The sequence below is a fragment of the Leopardus geoffroyi genome, chromosome C2 (assembly GCF_018350155.1).
Source record: "Leopardus geoffroyi isolate Oge1 chromosome C2, O.geoffroyi_Oge1_pat1.0, whole genome shotgun sequence".
In the NCBI taxonomy this organism is placed as follows: domain Eukaryota; kingdom Metazoa; phylum Chordata; class Mammalia; order Carnivora; family Felidae; genus Leopardus; species Leopardus geoffroyi.
In genome coordinates this window covers 152,978,588-153,000,430 of record NC_059333.1, presented here as the reverse complement: position 1 = coordinate 153,000,430, position 21,843 = coordinate 152,978,588, and the positions used below count along the sequence as shown (strand labels likewise).

Below are 21,843 nucleotides of genomic sequence, written 5' to 3'. Positions count from 1 at the left end.
ACCAGCCTGATCTCAAGGAGAACATACCAGACCCTCCAGCACTCAGGAGGAGGATATGTGGGCTCCAGGGTTTTCCGTCCCAGACTTCCATTACAGCCCCATCTCTCAGCCCAGTGATTCTCAGCTCTGGCTCCCCATTACAATCACCTGAGGCCCAACCCCCCGAGAGTGGGCATCGTATCTTCAAGTGCCCCAGAAGACTCAAAGTTTCAGCAAGGCCTAAGGAAAGAAAAGTCCCCCACGCTGTCTCAGGCCTGACACCCAGATACAGCAAAGGAGTTACGGACAGGGCTTAGAGGAAATGGCACGTATTGCTTTACCGGAAGGATCAGCCATACGTGGTCATTGCTAAAAGGTCAGGAAACCCAGAAAATTACAAAGAAAACCCCACAGGGGCACTGGGAGCCCTTCCCAAGGCAGGGGTGGGGAGGGGCTCCTAAGAGCCACACATGGCCCGCAGCTCCCTGCTTTTACACTGAGGTGGGGAGCAGAGTGAATATGCCCACCAACCTAACTGGGCCTTGCCACCTCCCAGCCCCCTATCCTGGTCCTAGCGGTGCCTTGATGGGGCATGGCTGGACAGTCACATAGTCACACAGCCGGAGCCGCGGGAACGCAAAGCAGCGACACCTCCTTGAATGCAGGGACCCAGGGCTCTTTGGGGGGCTATCCTCGGGCTCCATTAGGCCCATCAGAATGGTGGCCCTGAGGGCACAGCGACAGACCCCCCCCTCCCCTTCCTCGGTCCCTAGCGGTTCCCACCACGGGGCCCTCCGAAGAGTCGCTCTTGGGCCCTGGTGACGGTATCACTGCTCCTCCGTGACCTGTAACCAGATGTAGGGGCCCACGTGGGCTGCTCTCCTGAAAGGCGTGGGGTCCGGATGTTTTCAGGTAGTGGGACTCAGACCCCAGGCAGTCCCACCCCACGCCCTATCTGCTCCCCCGTGGGGGCGCCCACCCACGCCTCGTCTGAACTCCGGAGGGGCGCACCGCCTGCAGGACCTGGTCTCCACGAGGAGCATCTGTCTCGGAGGGGACTCTGATGAGACCTGGGACAGCCACTGGGCAACCAGAGCGCCGCGATCCTGGGGGCGAGGCCGGAAGAGGCGTGGCCGGCTTCCCGCGTCTGCCCCGCCCACCGCGGGCCACACCTACCCCTTTGTCAATAATATGGCGGAGCTGCCTTAGCCTTCCGCCTGGCCTTCGGAGATAATCCCAAAAGACAGAGACAGAGAGACAGAGACAGAGAAAGAGAGCTGCCTTCTCACAGGAGGACACGTCAGCTCAGAAAAAGCCTGAGGAGTGGGTCCAGAATCCCGCTGCCCATGGGCCCTTGGGCTGGGAGTGGAACCCGACTTCCGGGGAAAGCTCAACTCCAGGCCTCTGCTCCAGGAAGGGGCCCAGCAAAGGATCCAGGTGATCAGGGCAGAGACACAGGAGGACGTCAACAAAGATTTATTAAGCAGCTATGGTGTGCCTGGCACCATTCGAAATGCCGGCCACGGCAGCGGGCAAAGCGCTGCCCCCTGGACCTCCCACTGCAACTGGGGACCGCGACGCTGAACAAGAGCCCAGTCAGTAAGGTGATCCGCTTCTGGAGGCGCTAGGAAGATGAGGAACGTGGCAGGCGGCTGAGAAGAGCCCTGCTGTAGCTAACACGGTCAGGGAAGGCCCCTCTGGGGAAGTGTCATTTTTGGTTGAGGCCAGAAGGCAGAAAAGGAGCCGAGGGAAGAGTTAGGGGAGAGGCTTCCGGCAGAGGTAACACCAAGTACAAAAGCCCAGAGACGAGAATGAGGTTGGTGTCTTAAGGGACAACGAGAAATGTGTAGCTTCAACACAGTGAGCAATGGGGCGAGTGAATGGAGAGGCAGCCAGAGGGACAGGCAACTTGGGGCTTTGTTTAGGGAAGCCACTGGAAGGTTTGAAGCAGAGGGTGGATGTCACGTGTGAGGTCCGACCTGCCAGGAGACGTGTGACAAGACAGGTGGGGGACGGGAGGAGCGGGAGTCGGTGTCGGAAGAGACACTAACATTTCCCTGGTACTTACAGCCTGGGAACCGGAACTCGGAAGAAAATAGAAAAGATACGGGAGCTAAGGCCCGAGTTGTGTGCCTGCTGACATTTGAAGGTCCCGACGGAGAGGGCAGAGTGGCCAGGGAGGGGGGGAGAACACTGAGTCTGTGTGCTGTTTTCAGACGAAGGGGTGGTCCGCGGGGTCCCTGGGCAGTAGGGGGATACGATGAACCAACCACCGGCTGTGACAAGAGCGGGCGCTGGAAAGAGAAATTTCCAGGGACTTCCGGAACAAAGGCCACGCAGAGCGCATGGAGGGGACAGTCTGAGGCCAGGAAGTGAGGGATGAGGACACGGGATTTCGCTGAGCATGGGGGCAAAAGAAGGAGGGCAACAGGCGTGCACAGGTGGAGCCAAACACACACCGTCATAGAAGGGAGCAGGGGGTTTAGCAGCCATTCTCTCACACACAAGGTCAGACACACCCAGGGACTAACCAACTGCCCTGGGACACAGGCATCCCTTCACACACAGGGACCCATTCACTCCGTCGGTTAAACACAGTCACGTTAACTAACTAGAATTTAAATAAACTAATTGTTTTAAAAGTGGGACTCACAAAAGAAAACACCAACGACAGAGTCGCACACGGGCAGTAGGTCCTACTGGGCACAGGCCGACCCGGATCTCCTGGAGCCGCCCCCTTTCTGTGGCAGGGAGCAGTGGGGGTGAGGGCCGGACGTGGGGGCCACTGGGCAGGTTTCAGCAGTGTGTCCAGCAGAGGCGTCCCACGGGCTGGGCCGTGGCTGGGACCGAGGCCTGTGGCCTAAAGGAAGGGTGGCCCTGTTCCTAGAGTTCTGGAACGCTCTATGTTCAGCACCTCCCCTGCCCTACAGTCAGGAAGGAAAGCAGGGAGCAGCCCGAGGTGTGGGAAAGGTGTCTTCCTTGCAAGGGCTGGACTGGCCTCTCCCACGAAGGGCATCAGGGTTCCCCGGGGAGGGCTGTGCTGTGAGCAAACCCAAATTGGGAGCAGGGAGGACAGCAGAGATGCTAGAGGGAGCCCTGGCCACCTCCAGGCCCTGAAATGACCTGGGTCTCACAGAGCCAGACTGCCACCCCCACCTTCAATAGGCTCAGTCCTCCTTCCTTCTAAAGTTTGTTGGAGTGACCTGGCCTTCTGGGGGTGGGGGTGGGGGTGGGGGGGAGTGGGCAAGGATCAGAGAGGCTCATCAGGCTCTCGGAGAAGGAAAGTCACAGTATACTCCACGGCCCACATCTTGGCCCGGCCCAGGCCTCCATGCCCTGCTGTCTCTTGGCCACCAGCACCCAGGAGGTGAGGCCTGGCAGACCAGCCACGAGCCTGGGACGGGGTGGTTCTCAGAGAGCTGGGTCAATATTTGTTGACTGACTGACTGACTACATTGGAAGCCCAGCCCTCAGGCAGTGGGGTGTGTCCTCCTGGGCAGGAGCAGGGATTGAGTTTCATGCAGGAACAGGTTGGGGGACAGACCCAGCACTGCCCACTGGCCGGGAAAGAGAGCACTTTCCAGCAGGTAGGCCTGGCAAGGAGGGGGCTCCAGAATCGGCTGGGAGGGGCCGCTCTGAGTCAGGGGTGTCTAGCAAGGGGTCGTGGGGCTCAGGGTTGCCAGGGGGCCACCGGAACCTGGGGGGCAGCGAGCAACACTGATGGGGGCAGGGAGGCCCTGGCCGGGAGCCTGACGGGGAGAAAGTGGCCGATTGTACAGGTGGGGCCTCTGTCGCCCAGACTCCGTATACCTGGAGCCCCAGGCCCGGCCCTCCCTCCTCAGACTCCAGCAGGCAAAGTGACCTCAGGGTGCGCCCTTTCACAGGTACCTCAGGAGGAGGAAGTGGCCCCTGGGCGCCAGAGGAGGGGGGCTGGGAAAGGAGGGGGCGTCTGGAAAAGGAAAGGGGCGCCTGGCGGTGAGAAGAACGCAGGGGAGAGGAGGAGAGGCCGGGGGAGAAAGGGGTGTAGCAGGGAAAGGGGGTAGGGGGGTCTGGGAGAGAGAAGGGAGCACTGGGGGCAGGGAAGGCAGAAAGAAGGGGGCTGGGGAAGGAGGATGGGGGGGAGGGGCTGCCCAGTGCGGACAGAGGAGCGCCCAGGAACGGAGGGGAACAGGGAAGGGGGGAGATGGGTTTGTCAGAACAGGAACCAGGCATCTGGGAGAGAAGGGGGCCCCGGGCTGGAGTGGGCAAGCCCCCAAGGAAAAGAAGGGGGCTTTCAGAAGGGGGGGAGAGGACACAGTGGGGGGCCCGCCGCAGGGTAGGTGATAGGAGGGAGTTACCCAGGGGAAGGGGGGACATCTAGGGTGGGAGGGCTTGGCAGTTTAGAGGAGGTGCTCTGGGAAGGGAAGGGCCCCCCTGAGGGAGAAGGAGACTGCCTGGAGGAGAGAGGGGGTGCTGGAGAGAGCGGCCCCCCTCCCCGTGAGCATCCCTGCCCCCGCCACCCAGGCTACATGCGGATGAGGGCCCCAGGCCCTGGGCGCCTGAGAATTTGGCTCCCCAGGCTGGAACCCAGCCCCTGTGGGTGCTGCTGACCCTGCCTGGTGAAAGTAGCCCGGGCCCAACCTTCTGGCCTCCAGTTTGACTCTCCTGTCCCCCACGGGTCCCTGGTGGCCAGCCATGCTTCCTGCTACCCTGTCGCGCTTTCACATGCTCTACAGCCCGTAGTTTGTACCTCTGGCCACCGCCCACCTGTGCCCTGGTCGCCGTCACTATCCATCACCGCTGAATGTCACCATGCCACCTGTCACTCAGTGGCATCGCACGTTTCCTGGTGCTTGCGACCACCTTTCCACGACCACCGGGCCCGCTTGTCACGCATGTCTCCCTCACACCCAAAGGCACGTACTGCAGGAGCAGTTGCGGGTGCAGTCAGAGCACAGGGTGACCCCGCTCCCCGTCCCCCTGCACTCGGTGCGCAGCAGGCTCCGTCCACTCGACGGCTGTTCACCGAGTACCTGCTGGGTGGCGGGCGGGCGGCTGGGAGCTGGCGGGGCGGCGAGAGCACAAGCCCCTGGCCCTGGCAGCCCTCCGCGCCGGCGAGGGAGGGCGTGGCCACGGTCGAGGGCAGCTCTAATCCTGGGCGGCCCCCTCCCCCACTCCGCGCTTCCAGAGGCCGCGAGAGGGTTGGGAGTTTCCCACAGTCAGCGGTGAGCTCACCAGGGCCAGGAGCCCAGCCCTCAGCGTTCTGGACAAAGGTGCAAGGAATGCAGGCTGTTCGGCATGAGTCACAGAGGCCTCTGCCTCTCTCGGACTCTCCCACCGAGTCGGCCCCGGGGCCGTGCAGGGTCAGCAGAGCCACAAGGGTTCCTGCGGCTGCCGCCGAGACAAGGCCGGCGTGCGGCGGGGAGAAGAGAGGAGCGAACGCTACGCTGGGGGTCCCTAGCAAGGAGGACTTCAGACGGAAGTGACTTTGTGGGTCCGCCGGGCAAAGCCGCAGCGACAAGAAAAGCTGCAGCCGGCCGGATTTAGGTTAGATGGAAGAAAGAACTCCAGCGGATGAAGGGACGACCGGACCTCACACACAGGTTCCTGGAGGAACGTTACAGGGCAGCCTGGGGGGGCCGAGAGTCATCCTGCGAAGACGCCACAAAACCCAGAGCCCCCCTCCGGCCTCCCCAGATGCCTCTCGTTCCGGGTGGCTCTCCTACGCCCGCTCAGAGCCACAGGGCACGGCGGGAGCTCAGCCACTGTTTGCAGAGCCTGTGGCCGTCCGCAGGGTCTGTCGAGAGTTCAGCTCTGTTTCGGGGATTTCAGAGGGCCCATGCTTGACTTCCCCCCACCCTCTCTCGCGAGCTAAGCCTGTTGCTCGCTACCACAGTCGTCGGAGGCCATCCTTGTGTGCCGCCTGTCCCGAGTTTGCAGAAACCTCGTCTTCTCGGCGTGCCTCCTGAGCCTGTGTCTTGAGGCTCTTTCCAGAGTCTTTTTTCAGAACCTGGCTTTCTAGAGGGTCTGTCCCTACTTCCCTGGGTCCAAGATTTGCTGTCACGGCAGACGCTGCCCTGCGCGTAGAACCTCTCCCTGTCTGCGGAGTTTGCCTGGGGTCCTCGTCTGGGATGCCTCTTTGTGCCTGAAGACATTGTTCCTGTGTGCAGAGCTTTGTTTGCAGTGCCCGTCCCTGTCAGCAGACCTTGTTTCCTCTGCAGTCTGTCTCTAGACCATGCCCCTGTTTGCAGAGGCTTTTCTTATTTCAGAGTCCGGTTCTGTCTGCGAAACCTGAGCCCTATTTGTGTAACCTCTGACATTTTGGGGGGGGCCTCTAGCCGTTTGCACGCCCCATCTGAATTTCCCTGGATAAAAACTGTACCTGCTTGTAAGAGCCATTCCTATGAAGAGTTATCGCTGTCAGAGGTCACCGTGTCTATCTGGGAGCACCTGTGTCTCTCTGCGGAGCACATTCCCGTTTGCAGAGCCTGTCCTGTCTGCACACTCTGTTCCTAATTCTACATGTAACTGTTAGCAGAACGTGCCCCTATTCACAGAGCCTTTATCTGTTGCCAGAATTCATCTTTTTCTATGAGGTCTGTCCCTGTTTGCAGAACCTGGGCTCCCTACACACCCCAGCCCTGTTTCAAGACCTTGCCCAAGTCTGGGACACCCGTGCTTGAACGCAAAGCTGATTTCCCTGCCCGATCATTTCAGCAAACCCTGCCTCTCTGAAAAGCTGTCGCTGTTAACAGAACCCGTCTGTTTGCAGAGCACTGTCGGCTTACAAAACCTCTCCCGATCTGCCAAGTCTCTGTGTGTAGAGCCTCCGTCTGCAGAGCCTGTGTCTTTTGTCAGAGTCTGGATCTCTTTGCAGCATTCATGATGGTTTGCCCAGCCTGTTCCCATCTCCCTGTATGCAGGATTTGGGTCTGTTTTGCAAGGCTGTTCCTGCTTGCAGAGTCGGACCATGCCTAGAGATGTTTTGCTTACTCCAAGAGACTGCCTCTGTCTGGGCAGATGCTGTGCTGTTTGCAGAGCCTTGCGTATCTGTACCTGTCCGTTTCTGCCGTCTGTCCCTTATATAAAGGATACCTACCTTAAGGGTTTGTCCCCACCCACATTTACAAAGTCTTTCCCCACCTGCAAAGTTCCTCCACACCTGCGGAATCGGGAGCTGTTCGTAGAGTCTTTTTTGTGTTCACGACCTTCGCTTGTTTGCCCGGCTGCTTGTTTCTCTGACTTTCCCTGGATAGCGTCGGTGTCTCTTTGTTCAGGCTGTCCTTACACAGACAGTTGGTCCCTGACTACAGAACTCATTTTTGCCAAGAGACCCTGCGCTTGTTGTATCCCTTTCTCCAGTCTGAGGAAGTTGTCCCTGTTTGCAGAGCCTATGCTTGTATGCAGAGCCTTTTTCTGTCCGCGTAGCCTATCACTCTCTGAGGGTGCCGTGTCTCTTTGCATAGCCTGTCCCTGACTGCCTGGAAGACCCAGGCCTATTGGCAGCTCTGTCCCTCAACGCAGAGCCGGTCTTTGTCTGCAGGATTCAGTCGAATACCAGGAGTCTGTGTGCAGGGTCTACCCTTGGCTGCAGAATCTGTTCTGTTCCCAGCACAACCTTTGCCTGTCTGCATAACCTGCCTCTGTCTTCAGTGACTGCCCCTGACTGCAGATCTCGTCTGTCTGCACAGCCTGTTTCTCACTGCTTGCTTGCAGAGGTCCCTATGTTCAAGACCCATCCCTGCCCACAGAGCTTGGCCCTGTTTCAGGAGCACAACCACAGACGACAAACCTGTTCCCTGTTTGCAAAGCCTCTGTGCCAGGGTCTGTCCTGCTTTGCTGCCATTTGTGACTTGAGAGCCCCCCGAATGAAAGGCCTGTTCTATGATGACAGCGCTTTGGAGAGCTGCAGGTGGGGAGAGTTCTTGCCTGGAGCCCAGAGCACAGGTGGCCGGGGCCTGAGGACTCTGGCTCTTGTTTCTTCCCTCGTTCCCACCTGGCCTAGGATGGACGTCAACAAGGGCCTCCCATCCCCTGAGAGCCACAGGGACCTCCACGTATGGATCATCGAGGTGAGGGGCACAGCCAGACGGCAGAGCTGGGGACACAGAGAGTGCGCAGTCTCTGGGACTAGGCTTCTCCCTCCCCCCACCAGCTCGGAGCTCCCTCCTGTCCCCCACCCCAGAGGGTCATGGAGGGTAGGTGGCTGGGGGACGGTCCTGCTGAGCTGTCACTAGGCACCCTCCTCTCCCAGAACCTGAGGATGGCGCCAGTACCCGAGAAGGCTTATGGGAACTTCTTCGAGGAGCACTGCTACGTCGTCCTCCATGTGAGCATTTGGGGACATGTCTGAGGGGTGGGGACTCCCCGGCTGGGGAGTCTGCTGATGCAGACTAAGCTCCACCCCAGGAAGAGGGAGGCCGGCAGCCAGAGCATCCACCCTACAAGGGGGCTCCTGCCTTCGAGGCCTCTTTGCCCCCCTTGGACCTCCAGCCCCGGGGAGGCGCCTGCCCAGTCCCCTCAAGGCCCTCAGTGCATCCTGGGGTCTCAGTCTCCACCCCACCCCTGGTGCCTCTGCACCCCCCGCCCCCAAACACCTGGGCCCTAGGTTCCCCAGAGCCTCAAGGCCACGCAGGGGGCGTGCGGCGACCTGCACTACTGGGCGGGGAAGGAGGCGGGCGCCGAGGCGCAGGACGCGGCCGAAGCCTTCGTGCAGCAGCTGCAGGAGACGCTGGGTGGCGCCACCGTGCAGCACCGGGAGGCGCAGGGCCACGAGTCCGACTGTTTCCGCAGCTACTTCCGCTCGGGAATCATGTGAGTGCGGGCGGGGCCCCAGGGCGGCGGGTGGCTGGGCGGCCTGGGGTGACCCTCTCCTCCCTGGTGTGGGGGTGTCGGGCGAGGGGGAGACGTCCTCTCTGGGGTACAACTCTCATACCCTACCATGTTGCCCCAATTCACAGATACGCTTATGCCCCCACTTGTACACAACCGACCCATGTTAAGTATACGATCGGTGATGTTTTTTTAGTACGTTCACCGACTTGGGCAACCGTGCCCACAGTTGCGGAACACCTTTGTCACCCCAAAAAGAAGCCCCGTACCCTTCCCAACACTCTCCCTTCCCGCCCCCCACGCCCCACCCCCACGTTTTCTTCATCCAGTCTGCAAAGATTTGCCTATTCCGGACATGTTTATAAATGGAACCGTACGACACATGGTGTGGGGATAGAACAAACACATTTTATTTACGTATTTATCACTTAGGGGATGTTTGGATTGCTTCCACGTTGGCCTGTGATGGGTAATGCTGTTGTTAACATTTGTACGCACGGATCCCCCCCCCCCCCAGTTTTATCGAGATATAATTGACGTGCATCACTAGCTTGATGCTGTGGCTTAGAGGCAGCGTGAAGTGATCACCACACTGCACTTGGTTGACGTCCGCCTCCTCTACAAGTTTTTTGTGTGGACGTGTTTTTCATTTCCCTTGGGTGTATACCCCGGCGTGGACGCCAAGGGTGTTTTGAGTTTGCCTTTCCGTTACTGCGCCCGCTAGAAATATGTCTTTTGCTGTAAATTGCTTCACAACGTATTAAATTAATAACTGCAACATATTCAGTTAAACCGTAGGAAAATGCCAGTATTGGGTCGTTTCTGATTCGTACACTTAAACCCCCTACGGGAACGCATTTGTGCACGCACCCGCAGAAAACACACCATGCCCGTACGATGGGCCTATAGGAGGGCTCGTCTGCACACGTATGTCAATGTGCGTGCCTGTGTGCACACAAACGTGCTGCTGCCAAATTGCATGCACTCACATCTATACTTGCGTGGCTAAACAGATGCCCTTATGCCCCTCCTTGTATACGTGGTATACAAGTATACAAACATGGTATACAGGTACATGCGCATGTGCACAACATGCATGTATTTACATCCATACACGGATAAACATACTATGCCCTGCACGCATACACGTACAGCTACACGCACGTGTCCGCCTATCTACACGCACACTCCCGCCCCATGTGTGTGCTCATGTGTTTGTGCACACTTTTCATATCCGCTTGCACACGTGTGTGCTCACACCTGCACTCACTCCTGCACGGAGCTGTGGAGGGTCTTAACTGCGACGCCCTCCCCCCCCCCCGCCCCCACCCCAGCTACAGGAGAGGGGGCCTGGCCTCTGCCCTCACGCACGTGGAGACCAACCTGTACAACATCCAGCGACTGCTGCACATCCAGGGGAGGAAGCACGTGTCGGCCACCGAGGTGAGGACCGCCCCGGGTGCCGCTTGATCTTCGGGCTCAGGTCGGACTGTGGGCTGAAGTGCAGGGAAGTGCGGAGGGTGGAGGCGGGCGGTGGGGGCACCGTGCGCTGTCGGCATTCCCAGGTGGCCCATCTTGAAGGAGGAGGGGGAAGGCAGAGCCAGGCTGCCAGCCCCACCCCTCCGCGGCTCCTCTGATCCTGTTTTCTCACCCATCCCGTGGGCACACTAAGAACTCGGGGAGGCGAGGCGGACCAAACGGTGCACCCGGATGGTCCGTGTAAGCACCGTGGGCAGTAGCATGCTGGGGGTGGGGGGTGCACAGCCCCACACTCTTCGGGCGCATCGTCCTCACCACCCACGGGCGCACATGCTGTCTCCCACAGATTCAGTGACCATACATCCCTGGTCATGCAGGGACAATGCGCAGCCCAGGTTTTGCCCGTCACGTTGGCATAATTATTCAGCATCCGTCCTTTTACTCCCCAGAGTGTCTCTGTTTGGATGATAACTATCCTTTTCCACGGATAGCACGTTGTCCCCCATGCGGAGACACGTACGTTGTCACCCACGAGCTCACGCACTGGTTCCCATTTGATGTGCCCCCATATACGTACACATGAGCGTGTACGCACGCATCTACACCCACAGGTAAACAGATACGCTCCGCTTGTATACACATTACGCGTACAGATGTGCAGCTGCAGACATGCACGGAGCAAAGAGTGTCATAATCCTGTAGATCCCCTGAAATGCAGCATTACCTCCGGTAGTGCCTAGAGAGGCACACAGCTACACCCACAGGGTGACCTTCAAGGTCTCATACGGTGACACAGATGCGTGCTCATACACCACAATACTGGTGCAGTGGTCACACATACACCAGGTTGCACGCAGCCTCGTGCACACGAGTGAGCTGTGCTCATGTAGGTGGAGATGGGCTGTGGCGCCCCTCCACCTGGGTGCTGGTGGTATGGCACCCTGTTTCCTGCCCTGCCCCTCCTGGCTCTGGCAGGTGGAGCTCTCTTGGAGCAGCTTTAATAAGGGGGACATCTTCCTGCTGGACCTGGGCAAGGTGATGATCCAGTGGAATGGGCCTGAGACCAGCATTCCTGAGAAGGCACGGGTCAGTGTCTACCCTGGGAACTAAGGGATGCAGGGCTCAGGGAGAAGGGTGTCCATCCTCCAGACCCCTCAGGAGGTGGGCTTGGTTGTGCCACTACAACCTCAGAAGCACCTGCTATGTGCAAGCTGAGTCCAGACCCTGCCCCTGACCCCAGCCTCTGGGAGCTGAGCTGCGACGGGAAGGATCTGGGATAGACTGTCAGCGGTGAGCGGGGGCCATGCTGGGGAAGCCCTGACTGCCAGGTCCTCTCCTGCAGGGCCTGGCCCTGACCTGCAGCCTCCGGGACAGGGAGCGCGGTGGTCGCGCACAGATTGGCGTGGTGGATGATGAAGTTGAAGCCGCTGACCTCATGCGGATCATGGAAGCCGTGCTGGGCTGCAGAGTGGGCAACCTGCCTGCCACCAGGCCCGACAAGAGCGTGAACCAGCTGCAGAAAGCCAGCGTCCGTCTCTACCAGTGAGCAGATCTTGGGAGTGGGCAGAGTCTGCATGCCTGGGTCTGCACGTCTGTCGTTCCAGCCGTAACACGGTGTCTCTAGAAAGGCCTCCAGAAAAGGCCCGTGGGTTTCTGGAGCAAGCCATGTGGGGCTCTGGGTCCAGCCTGTACTCTTGCATGACTGCTCTTCTGAGAAATCCATTGTACAGATAGGGCAACTGAGGCACTGGAGGGTCAGAGAGTAGCCTAAGGCTCCACGGCAAGGCTGTGGTGAAGTTAAGACTTCAACCTGGGGCCCCAGACCCCATGCCTTCTGCCTCTGCGAGGACTAAAGGGGGCTGGAGTGGAGCCCACGGAGGGGCTGAGCTGCCCACCTCTGGATGCCTGTCCCCCAGTGTCTGTGAAAAGGATGAGGACTTGGTGATCCAGGAGTTGGCGACCTGCCCACTAACCCAAGACCTACTTCGGGAAGAGGTGAGACAGGCCTGGTCCCCGGCTCGTCACGCATCCCCGCCCACCCACGACCGCAGCCTAGTCTGGGCCACCTACCAACCAGTCCCTCTCTTGCTCCCAGGACTACTATATCCTGGACCAGGGTGGTTTCAAGATCTACGTGTGGCAGGGACGCCTGTCCAGCCTCCAAGAGAAAAAGGCTGCCTTCAGCCGGGCTCTGGTAAAGCTGTTGGGCCCTGTCTCAAGGGGACATCGAGCTGCCCTGGGGTCTGAGGGAAGAAATGGCAGTACTCTGAAATCTAAGCTGGGACACATCCATTCCTGGGGGCCTTTAAGGGAAGGGAGTCCTATCCTTGGGCCAGGAGATGGATCCATCCTGCCCTAGGAGCCTGTCTGATAGAGGAGGACATGGCTTTGCCCTGGGGTCTAAGCCTGGAGACAAAGCGCCCAATCTGATGATGGAGACACAGTTCTGCCCAGTGGTCCGAGGGTCCCGCTCTGGTACCAGGGGCATGCAGCCTGCCCTGGGAGCCCTGACAGGGGTTGGGGGAGCGAGCACCCAAGAAACCATGTGTAAAAGGGTCCTCGTGTAAAACGTGGACCTGCCTTGAGGTCTGAGAAGCAAGCCGCACTGGGCAGCCCCTCCTTGTCGAGGAGGGGAGATAGGGCTCTGCCTGGGGCCTGGAGGGGGCGGCGGTTGTCACGGGCTGCCCTTCCCGAGGCCCAGACTAAAGGGACCTTGCTTGTCCTCAGGGACCTCAGAGAAGTCGGTAGTAAAGGAGCCAACTTCTTAAGCGGGTCATGAGCGCGGTTAATTAATACTGCTCTGCGTTCAGCTGAGCGTCAGGTCCCCGAGGGTGGAGCGGAGAATTGGGCCCTCGGGCCGCACGCCTGACCGAGCCCCCGCTCCAGGGCTTCATCCAGGCCAAAGGCTACCCGACCTACACCAACGTGGAGGTGGTGAGCGACGGCGCCGAGTCGGCCTCGTTTAAACAGCTCTTCCAGTCTTGGTCGACCAAGCAGCGCGGGAACAAGAACTTCGGCAGGCTAAGTGAGCGCGTGGGGCGGGGCCTGCGGGGCGGGGCCCGAGGGGTGGGGCGGGGACTTCGGCCGGAATGGAAGAGCGGGCGGGACAAGGTAGGGGGCGTGGCCTTGGGGGCGGGGCCGGCGTGGGGCCGCACCCAGAACCTGGGCGGGATGGGAGAGCGGGCGGGGCGGGGCCGGCGCGGGGCGGCACCCTGGACCTCGTGTTGGACGGAAGACTAAGCGGGACCAGGTGCGGGAGATAGTTGGGGCGGGGCGCGGCCCACGCGGAGCGGGGTCTGCGGGGAACAGAGAGTGCGGCCGCCAGGGGGCAGCCCCCAGAAAGCGCCACCGGGTGGAGGAGCGTGGCCAGAGTGGGCTTTCTTTTGAGTGATGGGCGGACGCGGTTGGCGAGGGCGAGGACGCCCGTGACACCCTGTGTCCTCCTGTCAGGTAAATCGATTCAGGTAAGGCCGGATGCGGGCAGGCTGCAGAGTCAGCCTGAGCTAGCTGCCCAGCTCAGGATGGTGGACGACGCTTCCGGGAAGGTGGAGGTAAGGGGGCATTAGCTCGGCTGGGAGAAGATAGGCACACAGGGGCAGGCTTTGTCTTCAGCTGAATGGTATGGCTGCTAAAGTGCCCCAAGTTGCGCATCTACGCAGGGACACCCAGGGGCGTGTGTACATATACACACGCCCTCCCTCCTGCTGGCTCGTACGCGTGACGCCTGATCAATCTGTGCAGCTGTGGCCACTTGCTCAGGTAACACTTGGCACACGGCACGGTAACGCTTCAAGATACTTGATTGTGCCCTTCGGTCGAATATATGACACAACCGTACGTATGCCACAGACACAGACGCACACGCCTAATTGCACCTAATCAGCCAAGTGAACCAACTGCAAACATGTAATTGTACAAATTCTGCATCACGCGTGATCATAGACACACAGAACGCTTAACCCACAGGAACACACCGACACGGTACAGCGTCACATGTAATCTGTCCCCGCCCACACAGGCACATACTGTCAGCCGCCTGGGCTCAGATCAGTGTTCTGGGAGATGTAGGGATTGCGTCTTGACATCTCATCTGATCCCTCGTAGAGCCCTTCATTCCTCTGGGCCTCAGTTTTTTTTACCTATAAAGTGGAGGCAAAAATTCTGGTTCCATCTGGCCCATGGCTGGTGTGGGGATGCTGTAAAATCCTGGGAACAGGACTTCTGGGCCCATGTGAAGGGCTCCTAGTTCTCAAGGTAGGTCGAGGTCAGAGAAAATGCCATTTCTCCAAGGTTCCCTCCTGTATTTGTCCTAATATGGATGGACAGAGGCCGTTAGAAGAGACCAAGACAGGAGGAGACGTGGCAAGGTGTGGGGGAGCAGGGAGAAGGGAAGAGAGGGAAGGAGGACAGGGAGAGACAGAAGAGACTGAGAAAGACAGAGGAGGGAGGAGACAGAGTTGGGGGGATGGGATGAAGAGCAAGAGGGATGGGGTACACAGAGGGGGACAACACAGAGGGGAGGGCAAAGGTGGGAAGGAAGGAGGTCTTGCCACTCGGGCTCCAAGCACAGAGGCCGGGAGGGGATCCCTTCCAGCAGGCCAGGGGAGCCCCTGATCCAGGAGGCCTAGCTGCCAGGGAAGTTGCTGCTCCTGGGTAGCGCGTGTGGTCCCAGTCAGTCTCTTCTGCAAGAGACTGGTTGCTCTGGTCTGGAGGACACCTTCCCCAGAGACAGCTACCAGGCCCTGTGTGGGCACGTGATGTCCAGACTTTGTTTCCTGCCACTGTCAAGGTGGGCGTGGCTATGCCCACTTTCCAGGTGGGAAAGGCTGAAGCTCAGAAGGGCCTCACTGCCCCCACGGCCTGCCTGGGGTTTGAGGCTCCAGAACCCATGCTCGCTACCCATAGGAACAGGAAATCACGCTCTTCAGTATAAGGAAGTATTTTCCTTTCAGTCTCTGAATAGGCTTTGTCTTTTTAAGTGACACTTGAGAAAAGACTTTTTCCCAGAGCTCAAGGGCTCGCGTCTGCCCAGCTTCTGCGGCCTTGGCCTGAGCCGCGAGCGGCTGTGCCAGGAGCTGCCTGCCCCTAACCTGCTGTGGCTGGCGGGGGCAGGGTGAGGGTGGTGTGTGGCAGGGCTCAGGTCCGTCCCAGCGGCCTCTGGAGCCCTCACTGCTTGTCCGTCCCAGGCACCGCATGCCAACTGCGTCCCGGCCGACCGCGGGCCAGCGCAAGTGTGGCGGGTCCCAGGGCCCCATGGCGGAAAGGGTCACCTGCAGATTCTTGTGCAGGCCTGGCAGAGATGAGGCAGGCCCGGAGGCCAAGGGGAGCTTTCTGGCTGGGCACAGACTGGCCGGGCTGGTTCGAGAGGAGGAGCCGGCCGCGCCCATTGGTCCTCTGTTCTCCAGGTGTGGTGCATCCAGGACTTGGGCAGACAGCCCGTGGACCCCAAGCGTCATGCACAGCTGTGTGCAGGCAACTGCTACCTCGTCCTCTACACCTACCAGAGGATGGGCCACGTCCAGTATATCCTGTACCTGTGGCGGGTACGCTGGCCCGAGAGGGGTGGTGGGCACCTTCAGGCCCCAGAGCCGAGGCTCTGAGAATGGGATCTAAGAGCCGCTCCAGGCCCCTGCCATCCCCACCTGCAGGGCCACCGCGCCACCACGCGTGATGTCAAAGCCCTGAACTGCAATGCCGAGGAGCTGGACCTCATGTACCGGGGAGCCCTGGTGCAGGAGCACGTGACCATGGGCAGCGAGCCCCCTCACTTCCTCGCCATCTTCCAGGGCCGGCTGGTGGTCTTCTGGGTAGGGCCCACTTTGCTGCTGTTCCCGCAGCCTCGCCGGCTCTTCCCTGTGCCCATAGCCCTTACACGCACGTGCTAAGCTTCTCTTCAGCCCGGGGGCCCATTTACCACCCCAGGCTTCCTGGTGCCATTAGATACCCAGGAGCTCCAAGAGTGACCCCCGCTTCAGTTTCTTCCCCTGGTCCCCAGAGCCAGCCTCCAAGCAGAAGCACAAGAGAAGAAGCTGGATTGAAAGGGACCCAGGGCCTTGCCTGGGGTCCCCGTTTTCTGTCTATAAGGCCTGGGGGAAACCGTGCCCTGACTCCTTGGAGATGGGGGAGGGATCCATTTAGAAAGGGCCTGGTTCCCTGTCATAGGCTGACGGGACCCTCACGCTCTACACCCAGAGGGTCTAGAAAATAGTGGTGGCTTCAAGCGAGGGTCTGGTGGGCCCCAGGACAGTTTGTCCATCACTGGGACAGGGAGGCGGCTCCCAGGAGCCCTTGCCTCATCCTGAGGCCCAGCCCTCTTACAGGGGCACACGGGGCATGATGGGAAGGAGCAGCCAGCACCTGCCACAAGGCTCTTCCACGTGCAAGGCACCGACAGCTGCAACACCAGGACCGTGGAGGTACCAGCCCGCGCCTCAGCCCTCAACTCCCATGACATCTTCTTGCTGGTCACAGCCAGCGTCTGCTACCTCTGGTTTGGAAAGGTACTTATATCACTGACCTCTCGACTTATCCCTCGGGTGGTGTGCCAGGCAAGGGACGGGTCTCCTTCCCAGGAGATGCAGACTTCGTGTCCAGCCTCAGCTGGGCCAGGAGTGGGGTCCCTCTGGAACCTGGGGGGAGGTTGAAAGTGACTAGTAGATCTGGGAGTCTGCTGGTCAGAGGCAGGCCAGGCCCAGACTGCCTCCCCTCCTTCCTGCCTCAGGCAAGGAGCATGTCCCTCTTCCCAGGTCTCTCAGGGGGAGGAAAAGGAGGCCTAGTCCGGTTTGCCAGAGTTTCCTCCAAAGCTCATAAACCACAAATGACCCCCGAGCCTGGGGTCCCCATCCCATTCTCTGGACCAGGAGAGGGTCCCAGTCCTGGGAGGGGGGAAGGCGGGATCCCTTGCTCATGCGTGCCCTGACATCAGCCTTGGCCTCCTGTGACTCGGGCCCAGCTCCCCAGAGTCCCCTGTGAGTGGGGGAGGTGGGGCTGGAGGTGAAGACCCCTCCCCCTTCAGGGCCTGACCCAGCTCTCTGTGGGCCAGGGCTGCAGCGGTGACCAGCGAGAGATGGCGCGGACGGCGGTCACTGCCGTCTCTGGGGAGAACAAGGAAACGGTGCTGGAGGGTCAGGAGCCTCCTGGCTTCTGGGAGGCCCTGGGAGGCCCGGCTCCCTACCCCGGCAACAAGAGGTGACAGGGGCTGGGCGGAGGGTGTTCTTATACAGAGGAGGAAACTGAGACCCAGAGAGGGTGGGTGACCACTTAAGGGTCACACAGAGAGCTGGAGAGCCCCCCCCCCCCCCCCCCCCAGCACGGAGGCCTCTTGGTCTCCCACTCCAGGAGTTCGCGGGAGCGCAGCCTACCCTTCACTCCCCGGCCCCTGGGTAACTGGGATCAGAAGATGATGCCCGGGAGAGCTGGCTAGTGGCGCCCTCTGCTGGCCGAACAGGCTCCCTGCGTTGTCCCAGTCCCGGACCTGACCAGTGACAGAGGGCAAGGGAGCAAAGCCCCACTCCCAACCCGCAGTCCGCAGGGGTCATGGTACCAGGTGTGGGGGGGGGGGGGCGGTGTGGGTGTGACATGTGGATAAACAGCGTGTGTGGAGTGTGTAATGGACAAGGGTGTGTGTCAGAGGTTGAGGCCGGGTGAGGCCTTCGAGGGAGGAGGCTGAGTCAGGGCCGCTGTGTGTGTCTGCGGGTCTGGTGTAGGCACCGTTCTCACTCCAAGCCCCCTGAGCTCCCCAGTATGACCGTCCCCCTCTCTCAGCCTAGCTTCCCTTCTCCCACCTCGGGCCTGAGGCCGGCTCCCAGCCCGGGCCAGGGGAGGGCAGGGCACCCCCCTAACACCCCTCCCCCCGCCCCGCTAAGCCAGCCGTCCCCTTCCCAGGGGCCACTGCTGGGCAGCTTCCCGGGGCGGCTTGTGTCACAGCTGGCCGTGGCGAGACAGGTCACATAATGTGCTTTCCCGCTGACAGATGGGGACGCTGAGGCTGGGGCCCAGAGAGCAGCAAGGCGTCTCTGGAGTGAATTAGGGGATGGGGGGAGCCCAGAGGAGGGTCCGTGCGTCCGCTCCGGGAGAAGCTGTCCCCCTCCCCTGGGGCGGGGGCCCTGTGCTAAGGGCTGGCTCGGTCCAGGCTGCCGAGAGGCGTAGTTCCGCGTGCGCCCCTCACAGCTTGGCTGCCCACGCTGGCCAGGCTCCCCGAGGACATCTCCGGCTTCCAGCCCCGACTGTTTGAGTGCTCCAGCCACATGGGCCACCTGGTCCTCACGGAAATGGTGTTCTTTAGTCAAGAGGACCTGGACAAGTATGACATCATGTTACTGGACACCTGGCAGGAGGTGAGGTGGCCTCCCCTGTCCGGCTGGGGGTGTGAGTGGGGAGGTGGGGGGGGGGGGGTCTCCGTGTCTGTGCATCCGGCTTGAGTGTGCATGGCTGTGTTTCCGGCCGTGTAAGGCTGTAGGGGAGTCTGTGTGATGGTGTGTGACACTGTAACATGTGAGACACGTGAGTGTCACGTGAGTGACTGTGCATGCATTGTGTGACCACGGGCAACTCCGTGTCACCAGGAGGCTGCAGGAGACTCTGGCTACGTCTGGGACTTGTGTGCGATTGTGACCAGTTTTGTGGTTGGGTGCCACCGTGTGCCTTGTGACGGTACGTGTGATTCCGGGCGACTGGGTGCCTGTGGCTAACGTGTCAGCGTGAGCGTTTGCAAAGCGAACGACTGACCGTGCGCGCGCGTGCGTGCTTCCTGTGTGTGACTGTATTGGCCGTGGTGGAGCCCTGGCTGTAACTGGGGAAACTAAGAGACTGGCTGACCGCAGCGAGTGACTGAGTGACTGTTCGTGTGGCAGGGTCACTATGTTTCTGGGAGGCTACGTGCAGCAGCGGTTTAGGGCTAACTGCGTCTTCCAGAGCGCGTGCGACTGTGTGATGGGGCGCGATCGTGTTTACGCGCGGCCACGTGTGACTGTAGGGGATCGTGTGTCCGTGGCTGCGATCATGTGGGTGTCTGCGTCACGGGCTCTGTGACACTGTGTGGACGCAGCCACGAGGCTTGCGTGTTCTCATCTCACTCAGCAAAGCCCTTCCTACAGCCCACAAGACCTGACGGCCCTCTTGGGGCCCATGTGCTCCCACTCTCCCCCTCCACTGGCTCTGCCTCAGCCACAGTGGCCTCCCTGCCGCTCCCCTAACACACTCAGGGCCTTTGCACTGGTTGTTTCTTCCGGTTAGAACACTCGACTTGCTCCCCACGCTTCCCCCAGCTCTTTACTCAAACATCACCTTCTCGGGAAGGCTCTCCCTGAGTCTAATTTAAAATGATGGTATTGGGGCGCCTGGGTGGCTCAGTCGGTTAAGCGTCTTGACGACTTCAGCTCAGGTCATGATCTCACGGTTCGTGGGTTCGAGCCCCGCATCGGGCTGTGTGCTGACAGGCTCAGAGCCTGGAGCCTGCTTCGGATTCTGTGGATTCTGTGTCTCCCTCTCTCTCTCCCTCCCCTGCTCATATTATTCTGTCTCTCTCTGTCGTAAACGTTAAAAGAAAAAATAACAGTGTTTCTGCCTCCCCCCCCCACACTTGGTGTCTTCTTTCCCTGCCTTGTTTTTCTCCATCTGATATGGTACATATCTTACTTATTTTTCTGTCTCCCCAGTAAAAAGAAAGCTCTGTAAGAGCAGGGATTTTTGCCTGCTTTTCCCCCCGTTATTGAACCCCCAGTGCCTAGAACAGTGCCTGGCACACCATAGGTACTCAATAAATATTTGTGACTTGAATGTATATGTGCACGCCTGTGATCTTCTGGCATGTTGATGGGTATATGGGTATGGCGGCCAGCCTGCTTGGCTGTGCCTGGTTGGCTGGGGTGTGTGGAGGGGTTGTGAGACCAGTTAACGGACAGAAGTGGGAAGGGAGTGGTCAGCTCTGGGCAGCCCCTCCACTCGCCCAAGGCCAGGCCCCCTCTGTGACCCAGATCTTCCTGTGGCTCGGGGAAGCGGCCAGCAAGTGGAAGAAGGAGGCGGTGGACTGGGGCCAGGAGTACCTGAAGACCCACCCAGCAGGGAGGAGCCCCGCCACGCCTATCGTGGTGATCAAGCAGGGCCATGAGCCCCCCACCTTCACTGGATGGTTCCCCGCTTGGGACCCCTACAAGTGGACTGTGAGTGAGGCCTGAACTCCCAGCCCCACCCTACTCCAGGGAGAGTATGCCCTGAGCAGACTGGGAGGCATCGCCTTCTCCGGGGACCTCCCGTGTGGGTGGCAGAGACCTGGTCTTGCCGCCAGGTTCCCTCCTGGGTGCCAGGGGTGCTCTCCATCCTGCCCCCGCCCTGATTCTTGCCCCCAGAACGACCAGTCCTACAAGGAGGTGGTGGATGGCAGCCTGGGAGCAATGCCAGCCATATGTGAGATGACAGCAGTGAGTACTGGGTTCTCCCGCCCTGCCCCCTCCCGGCTCCCACCAGGGTCTAGGCTTGGTCGGCAGGATCCAGATGGGCAGAACGGACAAGAAAGGAGCCAGGCCCTGGTGGACGGCAGGGTCTGCAGTGGGGGCAAGAGGCCCAGTGGGCTCAGTGTGGCCTCCCCATGGGAGCCTCTCCTCCATACGCCCAGCCTGAGTCCCCTCTCTGAGCAGGAACTCAATGACTTCCAGCTGTCTAGAGGGCCAAGCAATGGCGGGGCAGACCCTTTGACCCTGCAGACCCTCAAGGGCTCCCAGGACGGCTCAGGGAATGAGCTGCAGCCAGGACCCAAGGCAGGTGACGCCAGCACCAACAGCCACCACAGCAGCCCCAGACCCACCATCAATGGGAGCCTGCCCCGCGAACGGCTAATGCATCAGGCTGTGGAGGACCTGCCAGAGGGTGTGGACCCGGCCCGCAAGGAGGTGGGTGCCCGAGGCCCCCCTGCCACTTACTGCCCCCGGAACCGACGCATCTAAAACTGAGCTGGAGGAACCCGGGGCATGATGGTGGGCGGTGGGCAGGTTGCCCGGGAAGACGTGTGTTTCAGAGGGGATGATGGGCAGAGAGATGTGGGAGAGGAGAGCCTTGAGCCCTGCGATGACACCCCTGGGTGGATGGGCCAGGATTCTGGGCTCAGTTGACATGCTGGCCCTGTACCCTCCCCCCGCCAGTTCTATCTCTCAGACTCTGACTTCCAAGAGATCTTTGGGAAGTCCAAGGAAGAATTCTATAGCATGGCCAAGTGGAGGCAGCAGCAGGAGAAGAAGCAGCTTGGCTTCTTCTGAACCCAGGCCCTGCCCGTGTCGGTGCCACTAACGTAGCCAGGACCCCCAGGGGTGCCTTCCCAGCACGGACCTGAGCCCCCGGGGACACCCCGCTGGCATTCCCCCGTCAATAAAAGTCCGTGGCCCTCACAAGGTGTGTTGTAAGGGCTTTCGAGTCTGCATCACTTGGTGGGTCCACCTCTGGAGGGGGAAGGGCCCCTGGGGCTGGAGGGGGAATATTCCAGAGGACGGAGCTCTGTCTTCCATGGAGGGCTTTGTTTCTTGCTGGTCCTTCCCGCCCAAAGGGACAGACAAGCCTCATACTCGCAGTGTGAGTGTGGGGGAG

The 21,843-nt window shown here is 60.2% G+C and overlaps 1 protein-coding gene across 5 annotated transcripts; it reads left to right on the top strand.

The window, feature by feature from the left end:
* The first annotated feature begins 1,200 nt into the window (after positions 1-1,200).
* VILL (villin like) lies at positions 1,201-21,650 on the top strand. 5 transcript variants are annotated; one of them, XM_045436562.1, is made up of 21 exons: positions 3,263-3,566; positions 7,728-7,870; positions 7,964-8,030; positions 8,213-8,287; positions 8,567-8,772; positions 10,125-10,233; positions 11,245-11,355; positions 11,612-11,811; positions 12,186-12,264; positions 12,365-12,463; positions 13,156-13,294; positions 13,720-13,820; positions 15,675-15,812; positions 15,918-16,073; positions 16,587-16,769; positions 17,312-17,457; positions 18,461-18,605; positions 20,244-20,429; positions 20,616-20,687; positions 20,904-21,155; positions 21,405-21,650. In XM_045436562.1, the coding sequence occupies exons 1-21, from the start codon at positions 3,498-3,500 to the stop codon at positions 21,516-21,518; spliced, it is 2,790 nt and encodes a 929-aa protein (XP_045292518.1). In that variant the 5' UTR covers positions 3,263-3,497; the 3' UTR covers positions 21,519-21,650. The 5 variants fall into 5 exon arrangements, with proteins under 5 accessions (XP_045292521.1, XP_045292519.1, XP_045292518.1 ...); XM_045436565.1 differs by lacking the exons at positions 3,263-3,566; positions 7,728-7,870 and adding an exon at positions 1,201-1,795; XM_045436563.1 differs by lacking the exon at positions 15,675-15,812 and having other exon boundaries at positions 3,262-3,566.
* Positions 21,651-21,843: the final 193 nt, after the last annotated feature.

Excerpts from the sequence above, each read along its gene's own strand:
- VILL (XM_045436562.1), top strand. The coding sequence starts at position 3,498 with ATGCAGGAACAGGTTGGGGGACAGACCCAGCACTGCCCACTGGCCGGG. Across the intron at positions 8,773-10,124 it reads TACTTCCGCTCGGGAATCAT|CTACAGGAGAGGGGGCCTGG; the intron begins GTGAGTGCGGGC and ends CCCCCACCCCAG. Across the intron at positions 21,156-21,404 it reads TGGACCCGGCCCGCAAGGAG|TTCTATCTCTCAGACTCTGA; the intron begins GTGGGTGCCCGA and ends TCCCCCCGCCAG.